A 24,655-nucleotide genomic window follows, 5' to 3' on the forward strand; every position below is an offset into this window, starting at 1 on the left:
AAACACGTGTTTTGTGTTACAAAATGAATGTTAATTAATTTTGCACATAAGTATTGCTTTCCCAAATGTGGAAAGTTTGCTTATTGTAAATCAGTATACAGGGTGAGTATAAATAAGACGGATAGTTAAATAATTAGATATTGCGAAATAGTAATCTTAAACCAACAATTCAATTGCAGATTAGCAGTATTTTAATTTAAATTTGGGAATGGATATCCTTAGATTTTTCGATTTCAATTAAAATAATAAATTCTTTTCCAGAAATGTGAATGCTATTTTATCACATAATTAAATTTCGTTGTTTATACACCTATCTCTTTTTAATGGATTAAAAGTATCACACGATCAAACACTTCAATAATTAGAGAAGTTTCATTTTTTTTTGTTTTGTTGTACTTGACACTGCTGCAACAAAATTAATGGAATGCTATGATACGAGGCAAATTTACTTGTGCTAAGAAATAATATTCACGGTTCCTCGAAAAAAAAATGTAATAAAATTAATATTTTTTAAAAAGAGTTCCAGTATAATTTTTAAAATCATCAATTGCAATCTTACAGAAATCGTATAATTGGGCTATTTAAATTGAATGGAATCCATTACAGGAAGGTATATCGATAATCTGTTCACCGTACTTTCCATTAACTCATAATATTTCTGGTGGCAAATGTTAAAAATGCAAAATAATGTCAATGGTTTTAAGAAACTCAATTTGTTCTGTAAGTGTTACAAAATTTGTATGGATATTATCTTAAAAATCTCATCATTACAGATATTATTTGCAATGCCTTTCATTGGATCGACATAAATATACAATAGGTGTAAATTTACTGAAGGAGATTATCAGTCTGATGAAGTGCAGCCACATGGAAGAGTTGTGAAATGAGTAAATTTTGTGTGTCTTAGTATTTTACAATACTGCGTATTCTTCTGCTTCAGAACGTAGTTTTCTATAATATGGCATTCCTTTTATATAAATGATTTGCGATCATCTTCCATTTTTATGGCGCTTGCTGCTTTTCTTCTTGAAATTTCTTCTGGAATACAAAATTTAAGGGATTCTGTGACGAAATTCGGAAAACTTGGAATTAAAAAAATAACGCAGAAGAAGAAGATTATCAATACTGAATATGCGGTAATTTACTAAATTTTGCGTTTAGACTTTTCGAAATAATTCAAAGTGTTTTAAACTATAATGTTTTTATTATTAAGGGAATAGAACAGAATGCCGTTCTATATTCCCGCATCCGTAATCATTCTGATCACTAAACGGTTTGAAGGCATACAACGGAAATTTTATTAATTATCAAAATATTTATGGCATCACCCATCCCCCACCCCATCAAAAAACACCTCACATTTGGATCATTCAGAAAAAAATTTTCAAAAATATTTTAATGAAAAACACAATTTTTCCATTTATAAAATTTGTTAGTTTTCGCTTAAAACTATTTAACTTATAAACATGACTATATAATAATTTTAATTTATTAATAAACTTTGCAATCATAATATATTTAGCAAGAAAATAATTATTTTAATTTTAGTCCATATTGTGAGAATTTTTTAAGTCTTGTATAAATGTTATCATTTCCAAACTATACGGTAAATTCAATTTTAAATTCTAAAAATAAAATATGAACGCAATGAGATGACGAAGGAATTCCTCTTGAATATTCCTACCTCCTTTGGGAGAAAACTAGAATTTTCACAAAGACTTCCCTAAATCGCTTTCCTTTAATCTCTAGTAATTACCAAACAAACTTCAAATGCACTTTCGAAATCTCTCTAGCAGATGGACATCCGACTTTTACCACTTCTTAACGCTTCGGAAGCCGACTTTTCTTTATTCTCTTTGGGCGCAATTTGTAGTCCTTCCTTTCCCCTATCTTTCTAAATCGTGATTGAAAGTAATTCTCTAAGGTGGCGAGAGAACATCTTCCCCCTTTTGCAAAGGAAATTTGAAATCATCGCCAGCGAGAATGTCAACTTAGTACCACTTGAAATTCCATCGGTTTCCGACTAAGTTCTCTTCGCTTCATGAATAACCATCCTTCGCTCGGATTTATGAAAACTAATTTATTTCGGGTGTCTGTGTGCAGGAATTGTGCTTCTGGAATGAATCCTGTTCAAGAAAAGCCTTTATGGAATGAAATATTCAGACGGAATTGAGGGAGACCAGCAACACAAGTCAGGGATTCTTCAGGGGGGTACTTTTAATAGGCGATTGCACATTGGAGGGTTCAAATTTCATTTCGTGTTTGGATTTCATTCTCGGCTGATTCATGTTGAGAGTCGGGGAGTTATTTCGTCGCTATTTTATTTGAGTTGGTTAGATGAGATCCGATGTTTACGTGAAAGCGATGAACTCGTTTTGCTGTTTCATTTAAATATTGATTCTAGTCGAGGAATGAGATTTGCAACACTTATTTTGGATTGTACACTAGTGCTATTCAGAGACATAAATTGTGATATTTATGTGATCTGCCAACTTTCTTACTTCTGTAGATGTCTTGACTATTTTCAACAAGACACAAAGTGAATTTTTTTAATTTTGTATCTGATCGGATACTTCTTTTCATAAGAGTGAATTGCTCAGAACTGTATTCAGAGACTTAAACTTGCGATATTTATATACCCCACCATCTATCTTATTTATGGAAATTTCTTGACTATTTCCAACGTGGCACAAAGTAAATGTTTCTAATTTTTTATCTAGCTGGATACATTTTTTTCATAAGAGTGAATAACTGCAAGGATCAAAAAGTATTCGAAACTTGAAAATAATTTCGCCTGCCAGTTTTCAAGTATTTTGAAATTTGTCATCTGGCAAATATTTCTAAAATTTAAGTATAATTATGCATAAATAGTAATTTTCAAAATTCAGCTACATAATTTTTATTAAAATATTTTTTTAAACAATATTATATTTGTTGGTGGCAAAAAATATTGATCGTGTTGAGCACGAGATTGAGATTATTGCTCTATGCGCAGTACATACTTTAATCCAATAATAATAATAAAAGGATATTGAAGCAGATACAGTGACACGTTCTAATGAACGTAGAATTTTATTACAGTGGAATTATTTTATTTTAGGCGTTTTACTATAAAATATATTGTATTTGAAATAGAATATATTTTAACGCTTTTAATAATATTGACAAATCACATTTATTTAGGCATATCACTAGATAAAAAAGCATCTTCTATTATTTTGAAATGAATTTTTACATTTGCACTATATACATTAATGAATAACATCGTAAAAAGTTTCAGCTATAGCGAAAACAAAGTTTTGGGAACTGTGGAGGCATATCATTGTTTATGTTTGAAGTCTCAACGCCATTATTTAAAAAAAGCAGAATCACTCCTAGAACTGTATTATAGAGTTGAAATCGCATAAAATATTTCAATTTATAGACGGAAGTCACTGAAGTTATAAAATTGAGCTTCACAAATAAATAAATGCAACTGTGGAGAACTCTCGTAATGTACCTATATTTGAAATGTGCAAGAAGGCAATCTTGCCTATTATAAATGGAGTTGTAAAGAAAGAGTCTTTGAAGCCAGTACTCACAGATAAAACAGAACCACTACTGGAACTGTACTATAGATTGCGAATCACATAAAATATTTCCATTCATAGACGGAAATCACTGAAGTTATAAAATCAATTAAGTAAATAGACGAAAGTCACTAAAGTTATAAAAATGTTCAGAAATAAGTAAGTGCAAGTATTGAGAATTTCCGCAGTGCACCTAGCTGTGAAATGTAGAACTAGGCTGTTTTGTCTCTAAAAAATAAGGTTTTAAAGGAAAATCTAATTATAATGTTCTTAGTATCATAGCTTTTGTAGAAAATAACACCTTAAGTCAGATATTCTCTTTTTCTGATGAATTATATGTATTATTATATGTTGCATTATTTTACATGACCCACGGATTTAAATCAACTACGACATTAACTTTCAGGAACTCAGTCTAAATACTCGATATTTAATCAGTGACCATAAGGAGGCCTGTTTCGGTCTCAAGCTCATCAGCTGTTTCTCTCAGAATTTAATATTTGTGAAGAATCCGTCATCATAGAGCCTGAAGTATGATAAGCGAGACGAAATTTTAAATGCTTTTGGAGCTGCTTGCTCAAGTGGCAGACTTTCAAAGAGCTTCATTGTTCTCGGACCCTCCACTTCGCCTTTCATAATGGACGGAAGGAATCGCTCTGACGTCAGATGCTTCATCAACAATTGAATACTTCAATTTTCATCGACTTTTCCGACTTGGCGATGAAGATTGGAGTTTTGGCCCATAAGGTTAAGAATGTGAAGTATGATATGTTTGAAAAACAATGGCGCGGCAATAAAGAATTTTTTGTGGGAAGTTTCATTGTTACTAATATTGAATTTTTTACTTAAATGAATTAAATAGCAATTGGAGGAAATGAAAGAATGAAAAGAATTTAATTTTGTTTAGAAAAGGAAAATGAAGGCCAAAACTTTTGGACACAAGAATTTTCGAATTAAAATTTTTTATAAAGTTTTATTTTTAAATTTTTTGGGACATATGTATTTAAAAGATTAATAAAGCTTGCAAAAATTCATAAATAAATAATGAAATTAAAAAAAAACTTTAAGTATTTCGTTAAAAATTATAATAAGTAATTTTATTATTTATATTAATTTTATAGCTTCATTATTTAAAAAACATACTTTTTACTTGCAAACGGGGAAGGTTCTTAAGTTTATTTACTCATTTTTGTTTTAAAGAGTAAAATAAAAATAAATAAATGAGACAAAACAAAAAAAAACACTCAAAGAAAATTCTAATCAATTTTTTAGGATTCTAAAAGTAAAAGAAAACTTTTTAGTTTAGGAAAATCGAAATAGCAATCAACAAGCATTTTTTTCACTCAAAAGATTAATTAAGCTAAAAAAAATTCATAAATAAATAAACTTAATAAAATTCATAAATAATTTAATTATTAATTTTTAAAGTTAATTACATTATTAAAAAATTTTTTCTTCAAAATAAGAAAAATTCTGAAGTCTATTTACTCAGTTTTTTTTTTAATAAGCAACAAGAAAAAAACCCACTCAGAGAAAATTTTATCAAGTTTTAGATTTTTTTTTATCAAAATTAAAAGAAAATTTACAGTTTTGGAAAATTGAAATAGCAATCGACGAATATATTCTTTTTTTCTTCATTTAAATGTTAGCTAGCAAAAAGTATGAATCCAGAAAAGTTTTCGATATATATGAAAAGCAAGATGAGAATTTTCGAAATATTTAGTGTGCAAGAAAAATAAATATAAAGAAGAAAATTTTTATCTGCAGATTGGTTTTCCGTTGTGTGAGTGCTGGTAAAATGGTCATATCTGAAACTCATCAACATTTACTGATCCTGTGAATCTCTTCTATGATGATTTGTGTAAATCATTTACTCTCCTATTCTAATTCCTATGGCTAAATCAATTTAGTATAGTTACATTTATATTCTGTTTTGAAGCAACTTGGAGGCGATGGTGAGACTGACCAAATCGTCAATGATCATGTGATTGTGAATCATAACTGAATAACGATATAACAGCTGAAATAATTTTTGTTGAGGAACGATAGGAAAACGCAACATCATGGGCAGTCTACAGAATGTGAAGATTTATTCTCCATTAGCTTCCAAATAGAGAATGCAATTTTCCGTTACGCCACCAAAATCTTCATTTTAACAGAATCTTAGTGAAGATGCGATTTCAAGTTAAAATAATGGGGAGAATTGAAAATTTATTATTGAAAATTAGTTTTGTTCAAGCTTACGAAAACTAAAAAAAAACGATTCTCTTATATTAAATGTTAAGTAGGCTCATTATAAGCATTATCTCTACTACTAATAAAGATGAATGTATGTGTTTGCATGTTTTGGCGCTTTACAGGCCATATCTAGACATACCAAATTTGGCACAAATATATTTTGGAATTTGAGAATGTGCACCTCGAAAATATTACAATAATATTAATAATTATTATTATTAAAATATTACTGAATTAAACTTCAAATGATATTTTGACTTTCGCTACCATTTTAAAGTTATAATAAGAACCCAATTGCGTAAATCCAGAACAGGCGTAAAAAACACAAAACCAATTTTTACGCCATTTTAAAATTAAAGCAATTGTATTTTTAATGTTATTAATTCAGTACTCGTTCAAATTTTCTCTTAATTTTGTGAATTTTTAAAACTATTTTCATGTAATTTCCAACAATATATCTATAGAGAAGAACAACCAATCATATATATACATAAAATATATAGAGAAGTTACAATACCTTGAGATTTATGACAGACAAGCTAGATGATGATGATTTTCAATAGCACTATGATGTGTGTCACCGTTAAAAACGGTTATCAAAGGAATTAACAGAGTAGGCGTAACACTATTACAATAAATTTCATGTGAGTAACAATTTAATTGTTGGCAGAATCATGAACATGAAATTTTGTATAGTTGATTTCATAGAAATTAAACATATCCAGTTTTAAAGGTGTACTATGTAGTCGCTTAAAGCGGATAGTAAATGACATAGTTACATTATGGTTATGGCCCCTATCCAAATTATTTCTTGCTATCTTTAGTTTATTTTTTATTTACTGCAGTGTCAATCTCATATCTCAGTTTTTCTACACAAAGCATTTATGAAATTAGACACTAGGAAAAAATCACTGAATATGTCACTGAAATCACTGAAATTCTTCAACACACTATTCCAGCGCAATGGAGAGATTGCCCAAGTGCACAGAACCCAGCAGATCATCTTTCAAGTGGAGTATTCCCAGTAGAATTACCATATCTAGAAATTTGGTAGAACGGCCCAAGTTGGTTAGTGCAAATTTCAGACGCCTGGCCAGTCCAAAACATTTTGACAAACGAAGAAAAATTATGAATGGATATTGAAGCTCGTCAAGTAAAGAACTAAACATTGTGTACATCAACTATCTAAACTTTAATCGATATACCCCGCTTCAGTTCATACACAAAACTCTTGAGAATAACAGCTTGGATTTATCGTTTTCTGAACAACTGCACATCTCAACAACATTTCACTTCAAAATTAAAGACTGATCAGCTGAATAAGGCAAGAAACTATTGGATTTCAGTTGTACAAAAATTGAGTTTTTCTGTAGAAATCAACGCACTAGAGCATAATCGTTCCTTACCTAAATCCTCAAAAATTTCTCGTTTTCGCCCATTTCTAAAAGATAACATTTTGTGACTTAGTGGTAGGCTACAATTCGCACGAATATCAGTTGAAGGAAGACATCCAATACTACTTGAAGGATCTCATCATTTTGCGCACTTGTTGATTAGACACACGCACATTCGTTTACATCATTTGGGTGTTCGTGTAGTTCTTTCAGAATTACGCTTCGACTTTTGGATACTCTGTGGTCATCAAGCCATCAAGCGAGTGATTAAAACTTGCTTACCGTGCATACTGTCCCATGCTTTAAGTTCTAATGGAATAGAAGCCCCTCTTTCAGCTAACAGACTTACTCCTTGTATACCTTTCGATACTACTGGAATAGACATTGCAGCCCCGGTTTATATTAGGACCTTTAAACCTTCAAATACAACTTACATCACGCTATTTACATGTTCTGGTACTAGATCCTTGCATATCTAACTTGTTTCTGACCTTTCTGTAGACAAGTTTTTATTTTTTATTTTTTTACCTTGCAAAGATTTGTCAGTAGAAGAGGACTTCCACATACTATATAAAGTGACAATGCCACTACCTTCCATGCCGCTAACAAAGAACTCATTTTCCTTTGGAATACATTGACTTCAGATAAAGTGCAGCAATTCTATGCTCACAATGGTATAAAGTTGAGGTTTATTGCACCAGGAGCAGCTTGGTGGAGAGGATGGTGGGAGCGACTAATAGGTCTAAGCAAACGATGCCTTCGAAAATCCCTTAGTAGCTCATTACTAGATGAGGAAGCCTTAACTACAGGAATAGAAGCCTCACTTAATAGTAGACTTTTGATTTATGAGCGTGGTGAGAATGTACAGAGGAAACTTTGACCCCAGCTCATTTCCAAACTGGTCGAAAGTTGACCACTGTCCCATCCGAACCTGAGTCTAGAAATAACAAGCTCACAAATATTTACAGGTAGCAACAGGACCTACTCTATACATTTTGGAAAAGATGGTACAAAGAATATCTTTTGGAGTTACGTACATTTCATCAAGTACGGAATGTAAAGCAATCACCACGAGTACGAGTAGGTGACCTGGTCCTATTACAAGAAGATCTGCGACCACGACAAATGTGGAAGAAAGCTCTCGTGGTGAAATTAATCGATGGTCGGGACGGAAGAATTCGAACCTGCATCCTTCGTGTTAAAGGAAAGGATATTACCCATCCCATTCAATTGATCATACCTCTGGAGGTTGACCAGAGTGGGGAGGTTGTTGCGGGAAGCAAGCAAGCAAAAAATTTTGTATAATTACTTTTAACTTGAGTGGCATCATCTTTTTCTGTTGTTATTCCATAAAAGTAATTATATGTTTGTACGTTTTACTTATCGTGACGAATAAATACATGTCATACTAACGCCGTCATCTTTAACCTAAACATACCTCAGTTTTCTACACAAAGCATTTATGAAATTAGACATTAGGAACAAATCACTGAAATTCTTTACTTATTTTACTCGAGTTTGAATAAATAAGCTATTGTATAATCATTTTTTTTTATTTGGGGATGAAAATAAATGGAATTAAAAAATACTTTCCTTTTTTCACATTCCAATTTTTTTTTAAAAAAAATTAAAATATATTGAAAACTAAAGTATTAAACTTGAAATTTAAGCAAATAAAATCTAAATTTAGAAAAGTAAGAAATAATTTACTCAATAATTATTTTAAAAAATTACTAAATATTAGAAAAATTTAATTATGAATTACCGAAAAAGGTGTTTGTTTATATATGTTTTTCAATCATTAGAGCGCAGAAAAGGTCATAGAAGTCCTTTCAAACGAATATCATTTGTTTTTGACATAAAACTGCAATATTGCACACCGATTTTTGACATCCGAAATATTTAAGATATACATAAAATAAAATAGCTATAAACATAAAAGATTTCGCCTATTTCGGCTTTTTTTCACAGGAATATTTGCATTTCTTTATAATGCAGTTTATTTTTTCGAAAATTTGACACCATATTCTGCAGCCCGCTTTCCGAAATACTGTTACTGCCCTGAAGGCATTATTTGTTATTTAAATGGTAGCTTCGATTTTTTTTTAATGTTGTAAAGCTTTTTTTTTTTTTTTTTTTTTTGTGGATATTGCATCGGATCACACAACTACACATCGTCTAGCCCATTAGTCAAATATTTGGAAAAACATATCCATTTTTTTCTTTTTGTAGTAAAGAATTCTTTGCATTAAAGTTAAAAATCTTTTCCAGAACTACATTTCTGATTTGACTTTTTAAGGAAATTCTTTTCATTTTGAATATTTGTTTTATGGGGGAAAAAAACCCTCTAAATCAGTTTCGCAAGTGAAATATAAATATTAAATTTTACATAAACTTTTTGTGAATAAATTTAATATTCACGCCTTATGTGTATATGTATTCTCATTCAATTTTTAATTTTAAAAATATGGTTGGTTTGGTTTAAATAATATTTTCATTTGAAAACATAAATGAAGTACTCAGAATTTCATTAGGAGGAGTGACATCTCCGTTATTTTTTTAGCTATTTGGAATGAGCCTAGTATTGAACAGTGATCAGACGATGAACACTAGAACGATGCGATGCCTATAATAGGATGTTATATTCCAGATATCAGATTTAACTCTTTAAAGGGCCATTTTTTTCAGTCATGATTCATTAAAATAATTTTAGGATAGAGATTGGATTGAGAAAAGCGATCCATTTAACTTATTAGATAAATTTAATTTAATTTATTAATTAATTTGATTAATTAATAGTTAAGTATTATTCAAGATACATCATTGTGAGATAAGAGACACAATTATCTAGGATTTTGTCTTGATAGATTTTGCCAAATTTGTGGCAAAATAAAATTTCATTCTTCAACCAAATATATATAAGTGAAAAACGGACGCGTAGGGCCTTTCAGTTTTGTTAGAGTAAAATCATTGTCTCAACTGGGAGTATATGTTTTTCGCCAATGTTTTAAAAAGTTATTTTCATATACTTTAAAAGCCTGGATATAAACTCGATATATTTCATTATTGCACGCCTTACTATTGAAATGCTGGAATAAGATAACGTAACGCTCTCCTTGTTAACCTCTAGATTCATTAGGGCATTCGTTTAAAGTGAAGGAAACTCTTCCTATTCTGAATGCCTATTTAATCTGCTCCTTGTCTACCAGGTGCTCTTTAAAGTTTAAAAAAAATGCTATTAATGTGTAGTATTAGCTCAAAATCATGCTAAACGTTTATTACTAAAGTAGTAAGTAATTTAATGTAATATATATTTAAAAAATTGTAAGCAAAATATTCTAAAAAATGTCGAAATATAACAATACTTCTTCACTAACTAATTTGATACAATAATCAGCAAATACTATTTATATATAATCGTAAAATATTGGAACATATTATTATTTAATTACTTTTTCAAGAATGATTTTGCGAGTGATAAATATAATTCAGATTATATACATAAAATAAAAATTTTAATCGAATGGATATGATATTACACAGATTAATTTAAGTAATGTGTATCATAATGGCCTTCAGACATGTTAAAAATAATGATATGGTTATATTCCTCCCTCCCAGGTTAAGAGAGATTAATTAGATAATATGTATCCAAATGCTTTTCAAACATTAAAAATGTTAAAAATAATGATATGTTTAACTTCCTCAATTCTATAAATATGTATTTCTAACAGATGACGAACACCCTTAAACCAGTTGGATTCTTCTCATCATTTTCATCTGAATAAATTGAAACACAATTTTAGCAAATTGTATTACAAAGAATCTCAAAAACATAACTTTTTTTATAACCTCACTTTTATTAAACCTTCTGCTTATCGCAAAATATTATCGTTTTCTGACAACGTCATATCTCCCAAAGCAACAAACACACATCCCCGCCCAAAACATGTAGCTCCTGAAATCAGTATTTCCGTTTCCCAGGGCTCACATTTTAGGAGTTCTTCGCTTCCTGCTTATTTTATTCGTTTTCTTTTTTTATTTCATACCCCTGCCATCTGTTTCATTCTTTTCAGGATAAAGAATAGGAGGACAATAGTGATAAAACGAATTTTGAGGACCTCGACAAGAAAGTAAGACGAAGGGGTCCAAAAGAAATGGAAAAGAAAGGCGAGATATGTTTCTTACGATTTCATCGGCGGCGGTATTGAATCGGGGGAGGAGGTATGAAGTGTGATATGAAGGAGGGTGGAATATATGCGAATTGTCGAAGTTTTTCCTTTTGTGCTGATGATAAGAGTAGTTGTGTATAGGTTTCTCTCGACAGCAATATTGGAGATTATATGACGGCTCCGTCCAATCGTTGCATTCATTCTGAATTTTTTTTAAATTCTTAATTTTTTCCGAAATGAAGAGGAATGAAAATACTTAATAAGATTTTCAACTCAAATGCAGATTGCTGTCAAATAAGAATACTGCTCTCATAAAGTTTTTTTTTTTTTTCACATTCTTTTTATGTGTGGCATGGATGTTGTACTAGTAATTTTTTCCTTCTGTATATGAGGCTGTTACGAATGCTGAAGTAGAATTTATTTTTTTTATCTATTAATACTGGGTTAGTACATAAGATGTATTACTAGATCCTTTCGTTACCGCATATGTGACCGGTACAAAACCTGTACGACCTAAATTTTTCTTTTGTATTTGAGGTGGATGTAAAAGCTATGCCAGACAATTTTTCTCTTTTCCGTACAGGGCTGGTAAAAGTGTCTTTTGTGTATAATTTTTTCTCTACATATAGAATTGGTGCACATATTTTACAGGAGAGTTTCTTTCCACATCGTATATCTCATACAATTAGCATACCGTTAAGATACAAACGGTAAGATCATACAAATAGCATAATTTCTTTCTCTACATATGAAATATACTTTATATGAAATTTGATTCCTCTTCGTATGTTTCTCATACAAACGGTATACCGTCCAGAACAATTTTACTTGAATATGAGCTGGCGTAATACTGTATAAACAGAATTTTTTTTCTTTGCTTAGGAGACTGAAATAATCACTTTACCAGAAAAATTTCAACAATTAATTTGAAGCTCTATTGCTTTGAATAAAAGAAAATCTTAATATTCAAGAGTGATTCTCATTGATGGAAATGGAAAATTCTATAATAGTAATGTTTAAACTCTTAAAGATATTACAATGACAATTCTATTGATTTGAATCATAATGCAATTACTAAGATGACTAAAAACATTGAAAAGAAAGATGTGGTGCAATGCTAGTAATATTTAAATTCTATTGATTTGGTACGTAATATAGCTAGAATATTGACGAGAAACATTGAAAAGAAAGATGTGGGGCAATGTCAATAATATTTAAAATTTTAAAGATGTTAAACTGAAATTTCTATTAATTTGAAACATAATACAGCTAACAAGTTGAAGAAAAATATTGAAAGTAAAAATGTGACATACTCTTAGTGATGTTTAAACTCTTAAAGATGTTGCAATGAAATTTCTAGAGATTTGAATCTTAATATAGCTGCAGAGTTGACAAAAAACATTGAAAAGCAAAATGTGGTGCAATGTTAGTAATGTTTAAACCCTTAAAGATGTTACAATGAGCATTCTATTGATTTGAAACGTAATACGGCTACTAAGTTGATAAAAAAATATTGGAAAGCAAAATGTGGGAACAATTTTCTACTTCCAAGTGAATAAACTCTTATCATAAGAAATAAATAAATAAAAAAAGGAACGACACTGTACAACGTCGAAATACAATGAGTAGACTTTGGCCATCTCCTCCAAGTTTGATGAAACAGTCAATCCGATTTCAAGGGTTCCTGATCTTCGCTACTATTTGCAGAAATAAGAAGTAAAAATAACGAACTAAAGTTTGTGGGTTCTGCGAAGTGGAAGAATGAAAAACTAGACGTCTTATACATTTTACCCCGCGGAAAAATAAGATGAGAAGAGGACGAAAGAAAACAGTAAAAGAAGAGTGAAAAAACGAATAGCGTCATCCGGATTTTCGACCTTGATATTTACAAAGGGAAGAATCTAACGTCGCATTCAGAGCAAAATTTAGCTGCAGCTTTTTCTTCTTTTCAGTTACTACTAAGACTTTTAAGTCGCCAGCCCATTAGCGAAACAAATGAAAAGCTTACTTTGAAACAGGGATTTTTTTCACGTTATTTGAAGATGAAAGGCAAATATTTTAAAAGAAAAGAAGCATATGTATTGGGGATAATAAGCTGAAATGGAAGGGTTTTAATCAGGAAATATTTTAAAGTAAAGAAATAAAATTGCTTTTGAAGCCAACATTCATTTTGCTTCCATTTTTGAATATTTAACGATCATTTGGGGGGAAAATGCTATTTAATATTTAAAGCATCCAAGTCAAAATTGTTGAAGAATTAAAATGCGTGCGAAAGTCAGAGAATGAAGGAAAAATTGTTATTCCGATGTTTAAATATATATTTTTTCCAGAGAATTAGACAAAATAATTTTATTTATTTACATTCTAAAAAATAAACAATTGTTTATGGCTGAATAGTAAACACTACTTTCCTTTCATCTTCGAAAAAATGTGTTAGTGGGTTCAAACAAAAAATTAATGTTCTAAAAAGATGAAAATGGTAATTTATAATCAAAAGCCTAAAAAGATGAAATTACAGAAATAATCTAGGAGAATTAAAATATTAATTACACTTACATGATCAAGCTTTTTTATGAATGTTCAGGAGGTATTTTTTTCCTTACAATATTCGCTGTATATGGAGTATTGCTCCCAACAATTTATATTTTCATAACTTTCATTTCAATGTAATGGCTTTTTAAAAAAATATTATTATTGCCTTGAAAGTCACAAAAAGGTTTTCTTATTACTCCGAATCTTTTCAATCAACTGAAAATTCATTATTATAATTACAATTGCATCCTTAATAATTTTCGTCTCATAATTATTAAACAATAACTCCCGTCATGTCGATTACTATTTTAATAGCTTAATTGGCGTTACAAGTCTGAAAGTATTACAGTATATCGAGAACAAGAACTATAAAAAAATGTTAGATAACAATTAATGAAAAAAGATGTGAAACAATTGACAGAAACATTTCATCTTTACAAAATAGCCGATAAAAGGAAATTAAAGAAACAAGCATTAAAAGAACAGCTATGAACTAATATGTCCTAAAATCATCCTCTGCAACATGCAATGACATCAAAACATAAAATGCTATAGATATTCTCTCAGGTATTCTAAAATTATTTTATCTGAAAACCAATAATATATATGCATCCTACGTGTGATATTGTTTAAAAGAGGCAATTATGAAAACAGTACATATCTTGACAGATACAGAGGTGCATCTATATAATATAATGGATAGGGTACATACTAAAATCGCACCCAATCCCATCTTTTTAGCTATAATCACCATATCTTCCCCACCCCCAAGAAATTTTAGTTCCAAGGGTATGAGACTTCCGTCACACGAAAATGTAATATTTATTGATTTTATGTTTTCCTAACTTATCGAAATTTTTAAAAGGCCATTGTTCAAATTTCAAATTTAAGTATATTTAGTGGTTTAATTTATTAATCAATTTATAATTTACTATCAATTATTCCATAATTTCATTAAAGTCTTTCAAAATTATTTTAATTCTTAAAAAAATTATGACTTATCATTATAATGCCCATTAGATAAAAAAAGCCGTCTGTATCATTGTGCTAAGCTGTTAACTCTATTAATATTATAAGCAGAAAGGTGTCCTTTGTCTATTTGTCCATTAGTGCATTGCAGGCCAAAATGTTAGAATTAATGGCACAAAAAGTGTACACAAAGAAAAATGGGAAAGTGCTACTGAAAACAATTTTTGGGCACTTTAATCTGTTTTAATTAATCAAATTAATGTTCTGGAGTGTAATGAGATTATCTAACTATATAGGAATTTGATTAATTAGAGATTGTAAAAACTTCTCAAATGGAAAGAATTCGTAAAATAGAGCTTAATTTCACCAAATAATTGATTTTTAAACGCAACTCTCTTATAATAGCGGCTAAAAAAAATGTCAAAGTTTCTTTCTTGATTGTTGTAACTCGAATTTACAATGAAATAAATTCATTTAATCCACTCAAAAAGTACCAAAATTACCCTTACATTTTTTCTTTCTAAATCTTTTAATAATCTTATAATAATTTAGGTTACATACAAAGTCATATTTTCAAATTTTGAAGAAATTAAAAAAAAGAATACTTTCTTTCAGTTTACATTCGTTTATTACTAACACAGATATAAGTATATGTATGTCAAATTAAATATATCTTAATTATGATTCCAAAACTAAACTATTGCTACTGCTATTACTTGCTGAATTCCATAAAAAAATTTTTAATATAGCTTATAGATACAAAAAAAAATATTTTAAAAATTGAAAACAAAATTTTTTTTACCTCTTTATTCAGCATTTCATTCATGCAATTTAGGTAAGAATCAAGTAGAAATGCAATATAAATCAATATTTTTACTTCATTTCATTTCATTGACAGAAAAAAAAAACTAGCGAATACATCATTCTCCTACAGGATGCAAGAATCTAAAAAATAGAAAGCCTATTCAATATAATATTTGAAACTAGAATTTATTTTCTTCAAAATGAACATATCTTATGCAGAAACAAAATTTCAAACCCCTCCCCCCCACCACCACACACACACACAAAAACAATTGCGGCGACAAGAAATAATGCGAATACAAATGAGTTTTTAATTATTTCTGCTCCCAACGATTCTTTTCTTTTTAATGATCTTTAACTAAATTAACGACCAAACAGCCAATTAAAGCTAATGGCCGCAGCATAAGTAAATGAATTTTTGTACTGCATTTTATTATCATTAAATATCATTACTGTGACCGCAGAGCAAAAGCAATCCACTCTTACGTTATTTCTGCCAACGAAATATAAACGAACGAGACTTAATCCGGTAAGACCACGTCTCAAAAATTAAAGAACTAAGACGTGCAGAAGCACCATAAAGAGAAGGATTATTTCTTTTCATAATAAGTATTTTTTTTTCAGGAATCATTTTAATAACGGCGTATTTTTCAAATGAGATAGAGTTCCTTTTGAAACGGAGAAAATTCCCTTGAAGTTATTTCTGGGAAAGTTGTTTGAGAATCTTATTTTATCATTATCGTTAGCATAAAAAAGAATAATTCAATGTAAATAAAGATGAAAAAAAAATTCACTCTGAAACGAGCTACTTTGCATATTCATGATTGCTTTCATTATTTTTCCAGTAATGTTTTCGAAAACTAAAGCTGGATCATAATCTAAAGCAGTTAAAAAAATTTGGATATCACTTTAAATAAGTTTTAGATGGTTTTCAAAGGTTTTTCCTGCAATAAAGTGCAAAAGTTATTTTTGCTGTTGATTCTAAAAGAAAACGAAGAAGCTAATTTTGCTATATTGTCAGCTCTGTGGTTCTTACTTTAAATGATAAAGAATGCAGTGCCTAAAAAGTATTATAGAATTTTAAATAATCACTTAAAAGTGAAAACTTAAAGCTTGAAGGATAGCAATTTAAGAGGAATTTTTAATATTATATTTGAGTATTAAATACTGACAGGCCCATTTATTTACAATAGGAGAAAGTAGAGAATCATTCATAAATATGCAATTTACAATAAAGTATCTTTCTACATTTCTCATCATTTTATTACAGTTCCGATTCATTCGTAATCATTACAATGATTAAGCAATTCCTTCATACAGCGCAAAGATTCAGTCATACGTCCTTTTTTGTATTGAAGAAGATTATGATTTCTTAAGAGCAGAAATAACTTTTTAAAAGTTTGTCAACTGTATTAAGAATATTATATTTTTGGAATGAATCACAATCGATGAATTAAATGAAGACAAATTGTTATGTAATACTAATTTAAGTGATGATGACGATATTTTACCATCTTCCATTAAAGACACAATGAAAAATTGACTTTCTATTAAATTCTACAGAAAAAAAAGGATCTTTTTGATTATCACTCAAGTGAAAAGCATTCAGTGGGTTAAAGTGATTAAAATCACTATACTCAATGCTCACAGCCCAGCAGAATTAATTCTAGATAAATTGTTATCAGTTTCTAATTTAAGCGATGATGGAAATATTTTACCATCTGCCAATAAGGATATAAGGAAAAATTGACTGTCTATTGAATTCTACTGATTGATTCTACTGGAAAAAAGAATTTTTTTTTATTATTATCAAGTAAAAAGTATTCAGTGGATTAAAATTACTAGACTTAATACTCACAGATAATCAGAATTAATTGTAGAGAAATTATGATCTGTTTCTAATCTAAGCACAGATGGAGAAATTTTACCATCTTCCATTAAAGACATAAAAACTGATTTTAGACTGTTTTCTACTGAAAAAATTGGTTTTTTTTATTATCACTCAAGCGAAAAAATATTCAGTGGACTAAATTAATTAAAATTACTATACTTAATACTCACAGACAATCAAAATTAATTGTAGACAAATTATTATCTGATATTAATTTAAGCGATAATGGAGAAATTTTACCATCTTCTATTAAGGACGCAATAGAAAATTGATTTTCTACTGATTGATTTGATTGAAAGAAGATTGATTTTGACTCAAGTGAGAAGTATTCAGTGGATTAAATTGATTAAAATTACTATACTTAATACTCATAGGCAAGCAGAATTAATTGTAGACAAGTTGTTACCACCTTTCCATTAAGGACAAAAAAAAAGATTTTCTGCTAAATTAAAATGATTGATTCTACTGAAAAAAATTATTTTTTAATCATCACTCAAATGAAAAATATTCAATTGATTAATTGATTAAAAATTCGATACTTAATACTCACAGACATTCAAGATGTCAAGTGACGTTTAAATATTTTTAATTTAATGCCTATTTAGATGTTCACAAATTGTATAAAATAAAAGAAAATGTATAATTAATTTTTTTATGAAAAGCAAATAAAATATTTTTTTTCCTTTTGTCATCAATATTTAATTTAACAACTACTCCAATATTACATAATATGATTACTACAATACTGTATCATGACTTCGGAATGAATCACAATCGGCACTAATTTAAGAATTTATTTTCTGGCACTAATTTAAGAGGTGTGGAAGAAATTTCTCTATCTTTCATTAAAGACATGTTGAATAATTGATTTTCTACTTAATTTTACTGATTGATACTACTGACAAAAATCATTTTTTGATCATCACGCAAGTGAAAAATATTCAATGGATTAAATTGATGAAAAAGGTAATCTATAATATTAACAGATAATCAAATGACAATTAAAGAGTTTTAATTAAACACCTATCTAGATGTTCATAAATTGTATAAAATAAGAAATGCATAGTATAATATTTTATGAAAAGCAAATAATATATATATATAAAGTTCGTATTGATATGATACATAGATTCGCCATAAAAAATTTCTTGAAGATTTTAAATAAAATCCATGGGATGTTCGACATAATTTAGAAGTTGCTGATGATGTAGGTGTATATAATAAAAAATATACGAGACGGTCGGAAAAGGTATTGGAAAGATGCAAAAAAACGGCATGAAATTTGCATATGTTAATTTGATATCAGTTGTGTGTTTTCTAATTTAATTTTTTAAAATAATTTCATCCATCAATAAAAATGGTTATGACAGATATTTCAATAGAAATTATTATTTAAATCAACAGAAAATAGTGCCACAAATATTTTCATTTCGAGTGCTTTCTAATGTTTTGATATAAAAATTATAAAAAATAAGCAACTAAACTCAGTAGCATTCAAACAGAAGTCTACGATGTTTAATAAAATGAATTTTAATATATAAATATGCATTCAAATACATCCTAAAAAAATGATGCATTTTAAGAATTAAAAACAACTATTTTCAATTGTCGAAGGTAATGTATAAAATTATTGAGTGTGATTTGCTAATTTTCTGTTATCAATCTGGCATTTAAATATATTAAAACTAATGACTTGTATAACTATTGAAACTACAATATTTTTGTGATTAATACTAATAATAAAGCTGGTTGGATTCCAAAACATAAACTAATAATTAAATTTCTAAAGTGAGCAGAATTTATACAATAAATTCTACTTAAATAAATAACTATTAAATTTATTTCTAACCTTTTGCAATTAAATATTTAGATTTAATGTCAAGGAAGAATCCATTAAAAATTAATCAGTCAATGCATCTTCATTTTAATTTGAATTATTTACTTACTAAAAGCGCTATTTAATCATTAGAGAAACGTAATAATTTACTCAAAAGATTTAAATAAATATCAGTTATTATATAGAAACACAATAAATTTAAAATAATGTTTTAAAGTGCAAAAAGGTTAATGCTGAATATTTAAAATTGCAATAAGCGAAAATTTAGAAAAATAATATTTTCTTATTTATGACATTTCTTTGTCGTTAATACCTTTTTGGAACAGAATTAAATTAAAAAATAAAATGTTTGTATGAATTGATTTTGTATTAAAAGATCATATTATTAATCTTTAATAAGAAAATACGTGGATGGAAACCTTGATAATTTCAAGTAAATTAACAAGGACTCGAGATTTTCATCTTTCAAATCAAAATACAGGAAAGTAAATTTAGTAAATTTAAAAGTAAAATAAATTTAGTAAATTTAAAAGTAAAATAAATTTAGTAAATTTAAAAGTAAAATAAATTTAGTAAATTTAAAAGTAAAATAAATTTAGTAAATTTAAAAGTAAAATAAATTTAGTAAATTTAAAAGTAAATTTAATTTAGTAAAATAGAAAGTAAAGTTTTTAAAAACAGGAAAGTCATATTTTATGGATTATATCATGGAATACTTTTTAGAGTCAATCAATATTCTTTAGCAGAAATAATTAAATAAAATTTCTTTCTCATTTACGTACGCATTATGGAAACTTATTTACTTACTTTTCTTACTCATTGTGGAAATAGAAATTTCGGCAATTCAGGAAAATTCCAGCTTTATTCATTAATTATTTAAGTCGGAATTATTTTATATATTCAATAAATTGTGGAATAATAAATACAAATTGCAAAATGAGATGCTATATTAAATTGTTCATACAGTACGTGAACAAAGTATTCTACAAACGCATAAAATTAATGGATGATTACGCTTTTATAAAAAATAAAATTAAATACAATTAATTAAATTAAAATTAAATTGAATTATTTAGTATTTTTTTAGCTTTGATAAAGCAGGAATAAGCATGACTTCAAATAAATTTTATTTTTATTTACATTTTTAAATAAAATCTTTTTTTTGCACCTATTAATATTTTTTTTAAAATAACATTTAGATTTCTGCAGAATGTAGTTTTTTTTTTTTTTTTTTTTTTTTTTTTTTTTAATAAAATCGTATCATGACGTTCTTTCCGCATTTTCAATAAATAACATCTATTATTCTTTAGAATGCCTAAATATTAATAATTAAAATAAAGGAATGACCGGACTAATTATTCCCTTGGCGTTTAGAAAGACGACATGACAATAAGAAAGTGGTATTACGAAGTTAATATTTTCTTTACTTATGAAATAAAAATACCACTAATTTTCTAGGGAATCATGTAAATGAATCATTACATAATATTAATTCAATTTATTTGAAATCAAACATCGAAACTACTGTATCGTTGGCAAAATTTTAGATAATTAACAATTTATGTACTTTAGTAACTTATGTTATTATTAATAAATGCATAAAATATATGAATATGGTTTAAAAAACAGTTGATACAGAATTTGGTTTTGTAATTACAAAATAAAATTTGTTCCTAAATTAAAATGTTACTTACAAAACTAAGTTAATAAAAATGTATTTAAATTCTATGGAAGGATATAATAATACGAATTTTAAAATACAATGGTATATGCAAAAATTTACAATATCAATATAATAAATTAAATGTAGTTAGAAAACTATAAACCATTAAAAAAAGCAAATGTTTAACTGCTTAACTTCCTTGTTCGAACTGCATACATGCATCGAATTTTCGTTCTTAAAAGCTACTATTAAACAGATAAAAATACAATAATTCGGTACTAAATTTCACATATTACTCTAACACTTCATCTAAATTCTAAGCTGATATCATGGAATAACCCATTCCTGAAACAGAGGCATCTAATTAGACACTGGGAGATACAAATCATTTTAAGTTAGTTAGTTGTTTTTTTCACGAGTTGTTAATGTGGCATAGTTTTTTTTGACAATGATAATCACTTATGCATACCACAATCATCATGAGTCACTTCATCAAATCTCTGTTTTCATTATTAAACTTTTGGTAGCTCATATAATGAGAATAAAATAAAGTGTTTTGAGCAAATAAAAAAATCCATGATTTTAAAATTTAATCAGTTCATGATTTTTAAGCTACTCATTTCGATTCTGAATTTCTAAAAAGCTAGACACAATTTATAATTATAATTCTTCTCATTTTGAAACAAAATTATTAGTAAAAATGTATGAGATTAAAATGTCAAACTTATTTTGTTATTTACATTTTGAATTAAAAAAAAAACGATATTTTTCTTCTATGACATTTTTGTTTATATTACAAAATTATTTTCTTCTAAGCTTAAAATTTTTCGTAAAAATCCGTCACCGTTCTATTAACACAAAAGCTGGAACCTTTATTCTTGAAATTGATACAAACGAAATCATCTTGATAAAATTTAAAGTGTCTTACATTTGGAATGTCAAGTAGCTTCTGAGTAAAATGTCAGCAAAATAAAGAAGTTTTAAATGTTTGTAGAATTTTTGCTATTGCATGCAAAATTTCAAAAAATTACATTTTAGCTGACGCCAGCAAAAACATTCTATCATGACAAATTTAGAAATGTTTCTTCCAATTGTAACTGCCAATCGTTTCTCTTTTCAATTGCTTTTCTACAGATTCATTCTATTTGTTGCAGATTATTCGAAATAACACCAAGTTTTTGCATTCACGTTTCTTTTTCCATCACCTTCTAAGTTTTGACACACTGTTAACTTTATGTTCCTCAATTGTAAATTTTACTTAAATGCGTTGTTTTAAATGTGCACCGGATTGTAAGTATAGGAAAAGTTAGCTAATAACTATAAATGTGTTTTTCCTTTTTTCCGTGTGAATGATTCTAAAGAAATTAAACATTATTCTAACTTCCTTTCTGGGCTACATATTTAAAGTATTGAAAGGGAATTTAATGTGAAATTTATGTATAAAGGAAAACTTTAGAGATAAATAAAAAATAAATATGTTTGACGAACAAACGAAATCATTTTCTTAATTTTTCATAAAATTATTAGTTGATATTATTAAACATATATTTTTCTAGGAATACAATATTGAAATAAAAAGAAAACTAATAGAAAATATTATCTAAGTTTGATGTTCGGTAATTTTTTTATTATGCTTTTAACAACTAGTTGGCAAATTTTTAAAAACTTGTACTTTCTTGTCTGTTTATCGACACGCAATTTAGTTTTATAAGAGACTTCATTTACTTTTTCAAAATTAACTTTTCTTCTTTTCTATTTTGCAAGAATATGTTTCGTTCTGGAAACCTTTGCTTCATTGAGCAATATCAATTTTTTCTTTCCGCGTCCTGTTGCTATGAATACATCTCGTTATTTTCTGTTGAGATGTATATTACAATTATGAAATTAGACATTATCTTTTCGAACATGACCCATGATTTATGCGAAAACACTGATTCGGAGAGTACGCATCTCTGATTTTCAAAGATAACCGCCCAGTCGGCGGAACAATCCATTCACGACGCGTGTGACGTCACTAAGGCATAAAGCGCAAGCGCATCTCTGTCACCAGAGTATTCCCAGAGATTTAGAATCCTCGTGTTTCGACGTTGCCCCTTAAATGCTGCTTCACTTTCGAGACGCAAGCAGTCGAAAGGTGTGCTTAACGCCGTATTGGGGTTGACGAAAATGTTGGACAGAATGTCGAATGTCAGTTATGTTTACTTCATCATCAGTTGGACAAATATGAATTTGATTTAAAAAAGTTTTTTTTCCTTCCCTAAATTTAATGAGGAGCTAAAATAGAAATTTACTATGCTGAATAAGTTATAGTAACAGTACCGTTAGTATCAGTTATTCCAATCTAGGCATTCGGAAGAGAAGTTGTGATATTCCTCAGAGTTAGTCAACTGTGAAAAATATTTATTGTTTATTAGCTCATGTAAAATTTCAGCTTTTGTTTGGTTAGTAGAATTTGTGTTTTCCAAAAATATAATTATTTTTTTTTGTTAAATATGAATTTATTTTCAGGTATAACCTACAAAATTTCATAATTTGTGAGCAGTATTTTCTTATTTAATCGGTTTAGTTTTAGTTCAAAAGAAGCGAAATTTTATTTTTTTTTGTTTTTACTGAATAAGTATTTTATTGCTTCGTATTAACTATAAATTAACAAACTTGCTTGAAAGAGAAAAGCATCGTATGCCTTTATCGTATTTTTTAATGTGTTCTAAAAAGAGGAATTATAGTTTAATAGAAAAAGAAGAATATTTACTCTTTAAACATCGAGGGAAGAAGTTGAATTTCTTATCAATTTATAGAACAATCTATTAAAATTATCCAAAAATCATCAAAATCTTGGATTGTTTGATAAATATGATGGAAAAATAACAATTTGATAAAGTCGAGTGAATGACAGTGGCAACGATTGAAAAATAGAACACCTGAAACTTTTACGTTTAAGATAAAATTTTCTAAAAGCTTACTTTTGTCTGGCATATTTTTAAACTACCTTCTTTTAAGAAAAGGATGAAAACTTTTATTCTGGAAAAGAATCAATTTATGATTTCTTATGCGGTTAATGGGAACTGTTTCAAGAGATGATGGAAACTGAACAGTTTTATCATTGAAGTAACAATGAAACTACCAGATTCGCAGTCTTTGTATTTTTCTACAACAATACTTAAGACTTGCATATTTTGTGCCAGTTTTGTGATTCAATGGATGAGTTTATTAGCTACCGAAGGAGGACAAGGTAAGCAATCATTATATATTTAATTTTATACAGATTTTACATTAAATTGTATTTTAGAATGATTTTTTTTGTTGTGCATAAAGAGTTTTTTAATTTACAAAATCATGCAAATAGCAGTTCAACTGTTTTCAAAAGTCAGTTTAGTTTATCATTACTTGAAAAATCATTTAGTGACTTATTTTTATATCCACATAACACGCTTCTGAACAATCAACAATAATGAAAAATTTTTAATATCTATTACATGAAAATAAAATATCGAAAGGAAATATATTTGAATTACAAATGCAATTTTAACTATGGATAAATTCCAATAGAAATAATTATATGTCATAGAGTTATAGCATTTAATGG

General features: G+C 28.2%; 1 protein-coding gene across 1 annotated transcript in view; it reads left to right on the forward strand.

The window, feature by feature from the left end:
- Positions 1 to 23,670: 23,670 nt before the first annotated feature.
- Positions 23,671 to 24,655, forward strand: part of LOC129962115 (tyrosine-protein kinase transmembrane receptor Ror2-like) — a 224,446-nt gene continuing 223,461 nt past the window's right edge. The window contains exon 1 of the mRNA XM_056075848.1: positions 23,671 to 24,301. Within this exon, the coding sequence (XP_055931823.1) occupies positions 24,184 to 24,301 (118 nt within the window). The 5' untranslated portion in view covers positions 23,671 to 24,183. The remainder of the gene's footprint in view (positions 24,302 to 24,655) is intronic.

The sequence above is a fragment of the Argiope bruennichi genome, chromosome 2 (assembly GCF_947563725.1).
Source record: "Argiope bruennichi chromosome 2, qqArgBrue1.1, whole genome shotgun sequence".
In the NCBI taxonomy this organism is placed as follows: Eukaryota; Metazoa; Arthropoda; class Arachnida; order Araneae; family Araneidae; genus Argiope; species Argiope bruennichi.